Genomic DNA, 14,227 nt, shown 5'->3' on the forward strand with positions numbered 1-14,227 from the left:
TAAAATATATAACTTTCATACATTATCCTGTTATTAAGTTTCTAGAGTGGCCAAATTAGAAACATTTGGGGTGAAATGTCTACGTTGTATTGTGTAGTATGCCACCCTTTCATGACTTTCATGACTGACCTTGTGGATTTACAAAGTCGCACACAGCCCCACTTTTTAAATAGCCTCGTGCCCTTCCGACGTGGGCTTATAGCCTTGCTGAAGGAGAGTACTGTAACAGTAATGAACACGATTTAAAAATAAATAATAATAAAAAAAACAGGGTAAGAAAGCTTCATAATCCAACAGCCTGCGTAAATTGTGGATGGATTGGGGGGAAACAACTATAATCGAAACTCAGTTAAATGTCATAGGCTACATTGCCTACCAAATGTCATTAAGACAAAGCTATGATCACAAACTGAAAAGACACACTAACATACATAAGATACACTACATCCAGTCTAGCCAATCATAGGCATATTGCACATTTAATAAGGTGCCACTCAATTTCACATCCTCCTTTCAAACGGTACGTGGATCGGAGAGCATGTTGTGTACTTCTAGGTGTGCATTTTCGCTTCATTATAGTTAAACACACTCAACAGCAGCAGGATTGTGCTAATTATCTAATTAATTGGCGTGCTGTTTTTGGCCATTAGCCTATACCATATCTGAAAAGTGTAACACGCGCCTCAAGTTCCCCAGCAGGGATTCTTGGGTAATTCATGCGTGACATTGATAAATTATAGAGCAATTAATAAATAATCCTACTTTTTATTACACGATAGAGCTATGATTAACAGTCATAGTTCAGACATTAATATTCACATTTAGCGGATTTCCAGTGTTTTTAGTTCCATTATATGAGCGCATATGTCTCGGGGATAGCCTAATGGAAATAAAGTGCGAGTGTTTAATATAGGCCTATATGAGCACAAAGTGAGTCACTAAGTAGATTAATATGTCGGATATTATGTTCAAATGTTAATTACAATGCCCTGCATTTGTATGGTGGTTATAAATAATATAAACCATCTCAATAGAGTGATTTGTAATTAACTGCTGAGAAATTGTGTTTATTTTTGGAGATGTTTTTAGCAATTTGTAATACATGATAAATAGCGCAGTATTTCTTTGTTTTAATGGATTAACTGTCTTAAGTATGTTCTGGTAGCCTATGTAGTCAAGGGTCTATCTCAAACAATTCACTTGTTAAACGTTTGTATTCAGGCTTTTTACCCAACACTAGTGTTTCAACAAAGTCATTTTACCCACATAGGATGATAGAAAGAAAGAAAGGAAGATAGATATAATAAACGATACAAGATACAAGATACATGCTACCTATAAGGTAAAAGAGATTAATAATAAGATGATAAGAGGAATGAGAGAAATAAAGTATATGAAGTATAAACACCAGAGTGGTGAATAACAAGAGCGCAGAGAGTTTAAATAGAGAAAGACACACACACACACACACATACAAACAAACACATGCACACCAGGGACTTCTGCGAGCTTATTTGTCATAGAGCACTGGTCGGAAATGTGCATTGTAACCAAACAGCAGGGATCACCAGTAATGGAGGAGCTGAACTTATAGTCTCACACACACACACACACAGGCACATGGTCTCTCACACACACACACACACACACACACACACACACACACACACACACACACACACACACACACAATATGGTGATTTTGAGAAGAGACGTGTATAGAACAAGCCCATAGGCTGTAGACCTTAGGTTGTCTGGGCCCAGGTGGGGTTGAATTGCCTTATGGTCTGTTCTTGCAATGTTTGCAGCAAATTAAATAGACTGTACATACGGTACTCTACGGATACCTTCAGACTGCTGCTCTCTGATCTAGAGAACTACAGTATCTATTTACTCTGTGTAATGTGCTGTTTTATACAGTAAAATAACATATGCCATTTAGTTGACACTTTTATCCAAAGTGACTTATGCATCCATGTGGTCCCAGAGGGAAACATAACCTCAACCAAAGTGTTGCTACTGTAGTGCAGGGGAGGCTGGTGGAGGTAGAAATCGGGAGAACAGGCACATTGTAATGCATTGTTATTTTACTAGGGTTGCCTTGCGTAGTATGAAAATCTCAAAGCATGACATAAGTGCCATCTTTCAGGTCGGTAAGCAATAGATCCATTAACAGGCACTTAACTGTAATCACAACTGAATAACCAAAATTAGGAATTAATATTTTAACTTCATTAAACTGAGCTATTATCAAATGTCTGTCTCCAGAGGCATGAGGTGTTCTCCAGGGTTTAGAGTGTTATGTAAGGTTAAAACTACAAAACTTAAGACTACAAGACTATAAGATAATTTTAACCACATGGGACTCCTTTTCCTAGTTCTATTTCAGTCAACTCAGTTCGACATCTCATTATGGGATATGCACTCTCTATTCGCTGAAATCCTTTTCCAATCACACCTGGAACAGCCCGGCAGCACTTTGCCTGGCTGACCCCACCTAGCCCAGCCAATAAAGGTTATTGCATTGCGCACTCATTTCATTATTTTCACTCTTCACTTGCTTATTTGCAAGTAAACTAAGTCCATGAAGGATGAACAGAACTGATGGGCTTGCCAACAAGTGACTGAAGTAGTCACTAGCCTAGCTATTTTTCTCATGCCCTTTGGGTGCCTTCTGGGTTTTGTTGCTAGCTGATGGATTAGCCTTCTTTCAAATACCTCTTTTACTACACTAGGTGAAAGAAAGAGTCTTGGCTTTGTTCCCTTGTGTTTTCCACACTAGTTAACACTTGGTCGTAGTATAACTAGTCTACGGTACACAACCATTAGCGTGCTCCACCCCCTACCTTGATATTAGCATGGCTCACTAGCCTTCCTTCAGGACAAAGGCCTGAGGATCCTCACGTATACATTGACGATTGGTTGATATGTGTGAAAACATCAGATGGAGGGTGTTTGAGGGTTGGTGTGAGAGCCTTTTCTGTGCTTCATCTCCACAGCCCTCTCCTTGTGACAGAACCTGTTTGAACAAGGCAAGACCTTTTCCACCATTAAAGGCTACCTGACTGCTGCCTCTGCATGCCATGTTGGTTTGGGTGAAACGACTACAGGGGCATACCCCTTGTGTGTTGTTTGATGAAAGGAGCGCACTGCATCCGTTTGGTTTCCAGGCCACATGTCACATCTTGGGACTCAATTTGAGCCTTTGGAGACCGCAAACATTAAGACTTTGTCTTATAAGATGGCTGTTTTGCTAGTGACCTCCATGCACACTCAGTTCATCCTTCATGGACTTAGTTTGCTCTTAGCAACTTCAGGGGTAGGGTTAGGGTTAGGGTATATTATGATATGTCCTAATGCCGCGTTCATTCCCAAAGTCATGTCTTTGGCTCATGTTTCGTAGATACCTGGCCCTCCCTTCATGGTCATTGAACTTGTACACCAAGAGTTATCCCTCACTAAGCAGGAACTCCAGCCTGCTCTGTTAAAACAATAACAAATCGAAAACATTCCAAACTGAAACTGAGTCACATACTGTACAGAATGTGTGATATAATAGCATGGCACTAACACATGAGTTGAATACATATGCAATGCAGTGCTGGGTCTTAAATTGTCGTAACACACATACAAGCTAAGCATTTGATTGATTCACCCAGGTTAGTCTTAATGAGACTTAATGAGATTGTTTTACAATGGAGACCGGTCAGCAGTGTCACAGAGGTTGCAAATGTTACAGAACACAGTGCCTGTGGCCTCAGTTATAGACCCTGTGCCCACAATCCCCCTATCACCATTGACCAGGATACATTTTTCTAATCGACCACAGAGTGTCTGTTGGCTGCAGAGAGGCAGGCTCTATAGTGAATAAGAGGAGCTTTAAGAGACAGATAGAAGAGCCAGTCGCGTTATTACGGACAGGCTCTTTGGCTTCCTGCTCAGGGTGTAAAACAGCTTGAGTTATGCGCAGGCACGGCATGGACGGCCCTGGAGGTGCGCCTTCCCTCTGGCCACCCACAGAGGATCCCAGCCGAGCCTTAGCCCACAGGCCCCCAGCAGCCCCTGCTGCCTGCCTGACATACACCATGGTGTATGAGACAGCAAAGATGCCAGAGACAGACTATGCTCTCTGACACATCACCAGCCTTTCATATTGAAGCACTGAGCTCTCTTGAGAAAGTAAAAAACACAAAAAGACACGGGACAGAGAGAGAATACATCCTGGGTGAATGTTTGTTTGTTGTTATTGTGGGATGAACAGCAGGTGGAGGGGTTTCATAATGTACAGTACGTTCTTACCAGGGAAGGCTGGTGGAGGCAGAAATTGGAGGAAGAGCTCATTGATACCATTCCTTATTCCATTCCATGCATTACAATGGACCCATTTTCCAATTTCTATCTCCACCAGCCTCCACCGATAGGAGTGTGTCTTATGTAGTGAGTGCGTTGCATGCATTGGATAGACTAACAGGGCTTCCCTGTGCAGATTGGTGATGTGACAGTGAGGCTCTGCCATCGTAGCATCTACACTACAGAAAAGCCACAGAGAACTGAACCACACAAAAGCAATATGGAATGAATGAATGAATGGTCTTTATTGTCATTGCTATAGTACAGGTACCAAACAACGAAATTTAGGAGGGGTGGCTCCCCTGGTGCTAGGAAAGAGAAAAAAAAAAAACTAAAAAAGACAAGAAGGGAAGGAGCTGGTTTACATAAATAAAGGCTATGTACACTTTCCACTATACTATACTGTACAGATAGACGACTAGGGTTGTCATATTGCACATAGTGTTATTGCACATTCATTTAAAGTGTCGCAGTTTGCAGGCTTGAAATGTACATATTTGTGCCTCAGCACTACACCTGATTTTTTTTTCAGTCCAGCAGCTGCCATCAATCCGTCCAGACTGTCCAGGGCCCAGAACCTAGGTCTTTGCTGTGTTCAGGGCCTGGATGGCCCTGGGGTAGAAGCTGTGCTTCAGTCTGTTTGTCCTTGCGGCCATGGTCCTGTACCGCCTTTTCGAGGGCAGCCGGGCAAAGTGTACGTACCCAGGGTGGGTTGGGTCTCTGGAGATCTTGGAGGCCTTCCTGAGGCAGCGTGTGTTGTACAGCTCTTCCAGAGAGGGGAGGGGGGCGCCGGTGATCTTCTGGGCTGTTCTCACGACTCTCTGTAGCGCATTTCTCTCCGCGGTTGTGCAGCTGGAGAACCAGTTGCAGATGCCGTAGGTGAGGATGCTCTCCACTCCGCCGCGGTAGAAGGCCACCAGTATCTCCTGCTTGTTGTGTTCCTTCCTGAGGACTCTCAGGAAGTAGAGCCGCTAGAGGACAGTTATTTCTTCCTTGAGTATTTCAGTCAGCGTCCATTGTAATCCTCTGAGAATGGATTCAGATCCTTTTCATATTTGTTTACATATGATCGTGTGTAAATAAAGAGACAACTCAAGCACAAACTGCTTTAGAAAGGGGTTGCAGAATGTTTTCTACTGTAAATAAAATCTGGTTTGTTTGAGGAGAAGACATCTGTCACCATCTGTTACTCAGTTTTGGGGAAGATACTCTGAACATCTATTTAACTTAATTACCAATTCCAAAGCTACCCTTGAGAGTCAACCTAATCTGTCAACCTAAAGCTACTAGATCACTACATCCAAACTACTTCGTCCAACACACAAGGTCAGTTACTGACAGATGATCAGTCTGCATGACAAAAAAACGTTTGACTGAAACGTTTTGAATCGTGTGACTGAAACTAACCCTGAAATCACTGACAAAGAAAAAGAGGTGAGGCGGAGCAAAGTGAGGAGATGGGAAGCAGTGAAGGAAGAAATATTAGGCACATTTGAAGTTTAAAGGCTGGAATAAGAGTTCAAGAGTAGTGTGTAGTGGCAAAAAAGTTATGAACACACTACTAAGATTTGAATTTAGTTTAATTACCATGCGTGCGTGTGTGTGGTCCAGTGATCTGCAAGATCAATTTAGCCAAGTACCTGTGCTCAAAGGTGGTGGTCTGAAGGGGATTTTCTCAGAAATGCTTCTAGACAGAATATGGGTTGTTGTTGAGCTGGAAGGAGATATTTTTGTTCCGCTCAGATGAACACGGGACTGTATTGAGGTGGAATTTAATCAGTCTTTCTCTTCATATGAAGATTACAGCTGTGACATGATGATGTTTAGACACTGTTTGTTTGTGTTGATACTGGTACAGTGAGCACACTATCAACATTCTTAATCCACCCAGACTGATTATTCCGAGAGCACTCCAGTAAGTCTAGCTCTAATTCCACTACACATCACCAGCGAGAGGGAGTGTTGTCCTCTAGCACCCTGGGTCTCAGACAGGTGTGCATACAGGAGCAGAGCTTTAATCAGTTCTGTCCCATCACCCCTCTGCTCTCTGCTCCCAGGAGGAACTCTCCCACACTGTCCCAAGCTATCATGCTCCGGTGCGCACCACCGCTGCCTTGTCGATATCTTATAATTTAAAAATTTGATAGCCAATTCAAAGCCAGGCAGCTCCCTCAGCATACCAAATGAACCCAGGTCCAGTGGGAATGCAGAACTGAACCTGTCCAGAATGAGTTTTTTCTTTCTTTTAAAAAAAAAAAAAAAAAGGGGGGGGGGGGGGGGGAATGAAAAGAATAGCTCAACGTTGCGGGTCTGTCCACCCAGCGCCAAGCTAAGCTCCGGTGACCCCTTTGAAGCCCACTTAAATTATTCATTAAGAGTCAAACGGCTTGTTTCTTGTGAAATTACCTTCCCCCCCCCCCCCCCCCCCCCTCCCTCCCCTTCACACTAGCCAGTGGAATCATTAGTTATAAGGGCACAGCTCTACGATTTTAATCATGCAACAGAAGGAGAGGTCTCCTACAGTGAGCATATTAAGAGCTGGAATTGGGTGGAAGAAGAAAAGGGGAAAAAAACATAAAGCATCGTGAACACTTTAGAAATCTGAGCAGGGGCTAGGGCCTTTAATTAAAAATTGATGTCATATTAGAGATGAAGACTTCAACTCAACAGCCAGAGGAAAGCCAAGTGCTTATTGAACCTGTCGACTCCCCAGGATTCGCGAGCACATGCTCTCCACACCCGCGGTTTGGCTATATAGGCAATCTCTCCTTATACTGTATAAGGTGCCTGCCTGCCCACTGTCTTTGAAAAGCTGAGGGGGTGACATTTGAATATGCAAACTCGGTTAAGTAAAGTGCATTTCTATGTAAAGTCCATTTCTGGATAACGTAATAATTCCTCGGGTTGACTCACTGGTCCGTCTTACACACAGACACGGCTCTGAGACGGAACAGTTATTGGACAGATTTGAGCTAAGTTGCTCCCTGATCTCTGTTCTGTATTAGAGCAATTCTGTGCCACTGGCACCAAGGGAAAGGGAGGGGTAAAATGGTGTACCTCTCACTTTAACCGGCTGATTATTGCCTGTAGAGCCTGCGGGTCTGTGTGGATCATTTCCTCTCTCATCGTCTCCTGTTCCTCCTCTCCCCTCCCTGCTAGGAGAGAGGCCTCGGGCCTGTACTCACTAACGCTCAATGAGTCACAATTACCAAGGCGTCTGAGCCCGTAGCCCTCTCTGTGCTCTCCAACCATCTCCCTGAGTCACACAGCACACAAGACAGACGACAAAATAACCCCCGAACTACCACCCCCCACCCCAGACTCCTGCCTGTCAACCACACTCCAGCGTTTTGTAGCCCAGTTTAACAAAGCTTCACTAAGCACTGGGAAATCCACATAAACAGTAGTGTCCCACATAATACAGCTCTAAACTGTGTTTGTTTGAAACAGGTGTATTATTTTCCATCAATCATTACATATAAGTCGTCCCATACAGCTCCGTCCAGGCTTATAACAGGGCCCTAAATCTTGACTTACTTTAGCCTCACATTTTCTTTATCGTCTCCACCCCATTTTCAACCTTCAGCGTGGTGACTCAACGGCTGTTTTCCAAGTGTGTTTCCAGGCCGTTTGCCATCTGCTACAATACTGAGACTCTCATCTCCTTTTGTTTTATTACCTCAGTAATCATCCATTAAGCCCATTCTAACATGTGTCCCAGACACTTCTGCTGCGCGCTGAATGACACCTCCAACGCTCCCAGCAGCTATAGACACTTCAATTCTCTGTTTAACAGCAGCACAAGCCTTACCTAATCTCTGCACAGACTTCCAGTCTGTCCTCCTGACCCTGAATACATCACTCTCCTATTCAGCACCTCAAACCAACACATCTCATGCCAGGTATGCCTCAGTGAAATTGAATAACAGTGGGGGAATTTGGTGTGTTGCTCGGCTCGTCTTGTTGTTGGCAATGACTGTGACTAGTCACACTGGGTAAGTGTGTGTGTGTGTGTGTGTGTGTGTGTGTGTGTGTGTGTGTGTGTGTGTGTGAGATTACCAGGATATAAGCGTAAGGGACAGCTTCACAGAGACTTACTGTATGCCTTACAGAGGCATACTCACAGCCCTGGAGGGCACTTCATAGGGCTCTGGAGATGCTCTTTAGTGCCACACAGGGAGCCAGACAGTATGCTTCTCTCTGCCCAACAGGCACTGTCCTATAGAAGAGAAGTCAAACACAAACTGGCACTTCACTGGGAATCAGGCGGGAGTAGAGAATGTGTGTCATCCTAGTCATATCGCCTGGCACGAACTCACCAGCAAAAAAAAAAGAAACAAGGCGTCTGAATAGATTAAAGTCAATATGTCTACGGCTGCCTTTTTTTTCATTATTAATGAGTGGGGATTCTCAGGGACAATATAAAAAAATATCTGATTTAAGTGGCAGAATTGCTTGTCTGGGCTGCTGCTGTGTTGTTGTCTGAGTGAGGATGAGCTACAGTTGACTGGTTGGCGTAGCAGTGCAAGGTAGCACCAGTCAGGAGGGGGGGGGGGGGATCCCTCTCCTAATAGTTTGACCTGACTCTGAGCCCAACAGTAGACCACAACCACATCAGGAATCCACTGAAGACTTTTGAAATGCGATCCACGTTTATAAAAGGAAATACATGTTTATGAGAGACAGACAATCAATATCAGGCTGTCTGCAATGCAAGTGAGCAAATCTGACTCGAGCCTGAAAACCCTGCATAAAATAGAATAAGAATGAGTAGTAAGACTTAATAATCCTGACTAAGCCTGTATAAGGAAGCCCTGACAGTCAAGACAGTGGATGGATCAGAGCACAGACAGAGCCACATGCATTATGTATAATAGTAAAACCTCTGGAAAAACCCTGCCTTGGCAGATGAAGCGTCCATGCACGCGCACACACACACACACACACACACACACACACGCACACACACACACACACACACACACACACACACACACACACACACACACACACACACACTTTCGCCTCATTAATAGGCAACTGTTCACACAAACATTTCTCACTAATACACACACCCGTAGTATAATGTCACTAACACAAACAGACACACCATCAGACTCACAAACACATCAACAAAGACACTCATATCCTCTCCACTGCTAGATCAAAAGGACAGAAAGCCATTCCAGACTCCCACAGCTGCGAGTGCTTACCTGTTAATAGATCATTACTATCAAATAATTACCCATTACTCCTGCTCTCACACCCACTGCTGAGCCAAGCAGAGCACGGCTACAGTATGTTATCTCCCCCTCTCTGCCCTCTCCCCTCTCCCCCTTCCCCTCTTCCCCTCCCTCCTCTCTTCTCATTTAACTGTTGAGATCTGACACCTTTGTGTGTGTGTGCCAATACAGATTCTTTTTTAATTAAAACATTAAAACCCATAATTGCACGTTGAAGTTTATTCTCTTGCACCCCCCTTCCCTTCTATCTCTACACACTAATGCACCAAAGCAATAATTGTTTCTCTACTCAGAGTTGGTCTATAGGGCTTAAATCTCGACCTCAATCTCCCAGGCCTCTAAAGTAGATGGAGCTATATCAGTGTATGTCTGTAAGCTCTCAGTGAACTCTAAAGAATCTCTGGCAACAAACATATCAGGCTCTCAGTCTGAATAAACAAAACAACAGTCTATAACAGCCATATACTGTTCCTCCAAAAACTCAAACATCCACTTATATGTGTGCAACATTGATAGAATCTCACTGTTACCACTAGTTGTGGTAGGAGTGCTAAATTAGGTATTGATTAAACCTTTAATTTGTTTTCTGTCTTGGTTTCTTTCTCCCTTGCTAATAACTTTCCTCTTTCATTCCTTCGGCTGTCTCTCTCTCTTTCTCTCTCCCCCCGTCTCTCTCCCATTCTCTCCCCCCCCTCTCTCTCCCATTCTCATTCTCTCCTTTTCTTTCCTCTTTCTGTCTGTCTCACCATCTCTTTCTCTCTCTCTCTCTCTCTCTCTCTCTCTCTCTCTCTCTCTCTCTCTCTCTCTCTCTCTCTCTCTCTCTCTCTCTCTCTCTCTCTCTCCTCTCTCTCTCTCTCCTCTCTCTCTCTCTCTCTCTCTCTCTCTCTCTCTCTCTCTCTCTCTCTCTCTCTCTCTCTCTCTCTCTCTCTCTCTCTCTCTCTCTCTCTCTCTCTCTCTCTCTCTCTCTCTCCAGCTGGCCCTGGGTCAAGAAGAAGACTCTCCAAGCCCCAAAAGCTCCACAGATGAATCATCCAAGATGGTGGGTCTCCTGGGTGGGCAGACACCCATCTCCCCCTGAGTCGCTGGATGCTCCACAGCAAGAGCCGGGCAGCCAACGCCACCTCCTTGGAGCTGCCCTACCGCTCGCCCGTGCCCTTCAACAAGCAGGAGTTCTGGGAGATGTTGGGCAGCGATCTGCTCAAGCCAGATACCTCCACGAGCTCCCGTGTCAAACGCCGGCCCATCGTCAAGACCGGCAAGTTCAAGAAGATGTTCGGCTGGGGCGACTTCTACTCCAACATCAAGACCGTGCGCCTCAACCTGCTGATCACCGGCAAGATCGTGGACCACGGCAACGGCACGTTCAGTGTCTACTTCCGCCATAACTCGACGGGCCAGGGGAACATCTCCGTCAGCCTGGTTCCGCCGGTCAAGGCCGTGGAGTTTGACCTGGAGCGCCAGAGCGTGGTCTATCCCAAGGACTCCAAGATCTTCAACTGCCGCGTGGACTATGAGAAGGTGGACCGCAGCAAGCGCACCTCACTGTGCAACTATGACCCGTCCAAGACCTGCTTCCAGGAGCAGACGCAGAGCCACGTCTCCTGGATCTGCTCCAAGCCCTTCAAGGTCATCTGTATCTACATCTCCTTCTACAGCACGGACTACCGCCTGGTCCAGAAGGTCTGCCCGGACTACAACTACCACAACGAGATGCCCTACCTGCCTTCGGGCTAGAGGTGGAGTCAGAGGATGGGGGGGAGAGGGGAGAGGACTGCGATGACCGGGGGAGAGGGGACTGTGAAGGAGTGACTGTGTATAGGGTGAGGTGGCATCAGAGCTGGAAATCGGAGCTGGATGGAAAAAACATTTTCTTTCATGATATATTTTTTCCCTACTACCTTTGCGGAAGCACCTGGCAAAACCTTCACTGTAGCCTGACTACTGTAACTTTGTAACAACATATATATGCAAAACATACAGTATGCACATGATAAGGCGTTTCGAGTGCTTGATTGAAGCATCCATCGACAGGAATGGTATTACCTGTCACAGACTGCCATCACGCACATAGTTACCTCAACTCAAACACAAAAACATCACCTCCCTCCGTCGTAGTAGTGATCACCTATAGACATCTCTGAATGGTACATGACTGTACACTTTCATTCACTGTCTATACTATCAGTACCTCCACTATCTCCTAATCCCCCATCCCCAGGGGATATCCCGCCCAAGATATGTTACTGTACAATGTTTGTTTTAAAGTTATGACAGCCTATCAAATCTAATCTCTCTATATCCTTGAATTATGTCACCTCCATGACAATGAGAGAGGGGACGGTTGGGAAGTAAAGAGGTAGAGAGAGAGAGAGAGAGAGAGAGAAAGAAAAAGCAATTGCTTGAGAAAGATACAGGGCAGGGCCTAAGACAAGTTTAAAGTGAGAGAAATAACTAGATGCTGCATAGAGATAGGCACTTGCCCCTCCACATATGAGAGAGTGAGAGAGAGAGAGAGAGAGCGAGAAAGGGAGAGAGAGAGAGAGAGAGAGAGAGAGAGAGAGAGAAAGAGAGGAATGAGAGTTTCAGAGGGCTCTTTTAATTAAAGTGGAGGGGCGGGAGGGAGATGTAGAGTATGCAGCTCCTTCTATTGTCCCCTCTGTATGAAAAAGATTACATTTTGTTGTCGTCAGGATTCCTGATTTCACGCTTTGATAACTTTGGCTGTGTGTGGGAGATTACTCTCTCCTTACAATCGCTGTGTGTTCACTAAAGTCTGCCTGTTATCTAGAATAAATGAAAATATTATCATAATAATTACATATAATTTAATCTCTTTTAGAACTAATTAAGGCTTCAGCGAGAGGGTGAGATGTATTCCTCGAAATCGAATTCCTCGTTAGGGGGCATCGCAACGTACACAGTGTTCTTGAGCGTTACTCTTATATAGCAGCCAGCAGCCAAAGCTAACCCCTGAGTTAACCGTTCTCATAAAGATAAATTGCCACTGGCTGGCTGATCTAATGTTCATTTCACAAACAACAACAACACTGGGATGGAGGACACAATGTATCTCTAATATAGGACAGATAATGATCTAGCTACTTAGCAAGCGCTTATTGGATGTGTTCATAGCGTCTTCGTAATGAGATAGACTGTTGTGACAGTTAATTGATGACAAGCAATTCATTTTCAAAATGACAGGTTGTCCTTGACTGTACGCAGTATGAGGATCTCATCCTGATTTCCTTTTGCACAGCCTCCTGTTTTTTTTTCCGCACACACTAGTAACAAGAGCCAACTAAACAGAACTGAAGGAATTGTAGCTTATGTGGTGTGATCTCAGCAACTACTGTACTGTAGAGCTTGTAGAGATCAGAGTTGGAGAGTCCTGGGAGGACTGTGTCTGAACTGTGGTCCTGTGAGGCTCAGTTGGTAGAGCATGGCACTAACAACGTTTCAGTGTGGGTTTGATTCCCGCTGGGATCATATATACTGAAAAATGTATGCACTCACTTCAATGTAAGTCACTTTGGATAAGCGTCAGATAAATGGCATATATTATTAACTGCTTAAGGCCTCTCCTGGGAGGCTGTGTGTGAACTGGTCTGGGCCCAGCAGGAAAAATTCACCTTCAAGTCATCCTCCTGCAGGGAGGTACTGTAGCATTAGGCCTGGCACGGATGGGTCGCTGTATCATTTTGCAAGTGGAAAGAAAGAATAGGAGAAAACAGACGCGCAGGGCTATATTTAGTAACTGAGACCAGTAGACATCAAAGCGACTCATTTTTAAATTTACTGTTAAAGAGGGGGGTAGCTCCTCTCTCTATGGGGCCATAACCAAAACAGCTCAGAGTTGGACCTGGCACACTGTTAGAACAGCCCTGCAGGGTCCAGGCGGGAAAATTACCCCACTATCATCACAAAGACTTAATTATCCTTTAAGATATCACTTGTTTATTGAGCCACATAAACACCATCTACATTTTAGACTTCTCATACCGCTGATGAATTTTGAGCACATTTTAAACTCAATATGCAAGGATTTGGCTTTGTCTTTCCCTTGTTGACAACATGCTGTTTGTAAAATAGATCTGTCTGGCTCCTCGCGAAGAAGGGTCTCACTGTCACCCCTCCCACTGTCTGCGTTTCTATACACACTAATCATTTATTACTAGATCAAATGACAAATAACTCATTCTGAATTTAACAGCCCACATGTAAACACACAAATGTATGACTCAAATAATCTGAAGGAGACACAAGGTGTGCTCCTTTCATAATCTGTTTGGTGAATATGTGAATAACATATTAGGCATGTAAACATGCCATTAGCATAAGTGTTGTCATGCATACTTCAGGCACACGCTCATTCCCTTGTGGGAGCTTTACTGTTGACTTCTGTTGAGCTGTCAGACATCATGGGGTCCAGTCTATATTTTTATTTTTATTTTTTATATATATATATATATTGATTGATTTGCACACACACAATAACAAATGAAAAACAAGTGAAAAATGAAAAGTCAGGTTAAGAAACCATGTAGGGCATGTTGAGAAGACTCCCCTAAAAAGTAATAAAAGAATTATAACAATAATAATAATTAACAATCATCATAATAATAATAATAATAATA

At 44.1% G+C, this 14,227-nt stretch overlaps 1 protein-coding gene across 1 annotated transcript in view; it reads left to right on the top strand.

The window, feature by feature from the left end:
• Positions 1 to 11,327, top strand: part of LOC308149633 (neurexophilin-1) — a gene marked incomplete at both ends in the record, with an annotated part of 12,278 nt that extends 951 nt beyond the window's left edge. Inside the window, 2 exon segments of the mRNA XM_080522514.1 lie at positions 10,567 to 10,660; positions 10,663 to 11,327. Of these exon segments, the coding sequence (XP_080378640.1) occupies positions 10,567 to 10,660; positions 10,663 to 11,327 (759 nt within the window).
• Between the last annotated feature and the right edge of the window lie 2,900 nt (positions 11,328 to 14,227).

The sequence above is a fragment of the Nansenia antarctica genome (genome assembly GCF_963989245.1).
Source record: "Nansenia antarctica genome assembly, chromosome: 2".
Lineage (NCBI taxonomy): Eukaryota > Metazoa > Chordata > Actinopteri > Argentiniformes > Microstomatidae > Nansenia > Nansenia antarctica.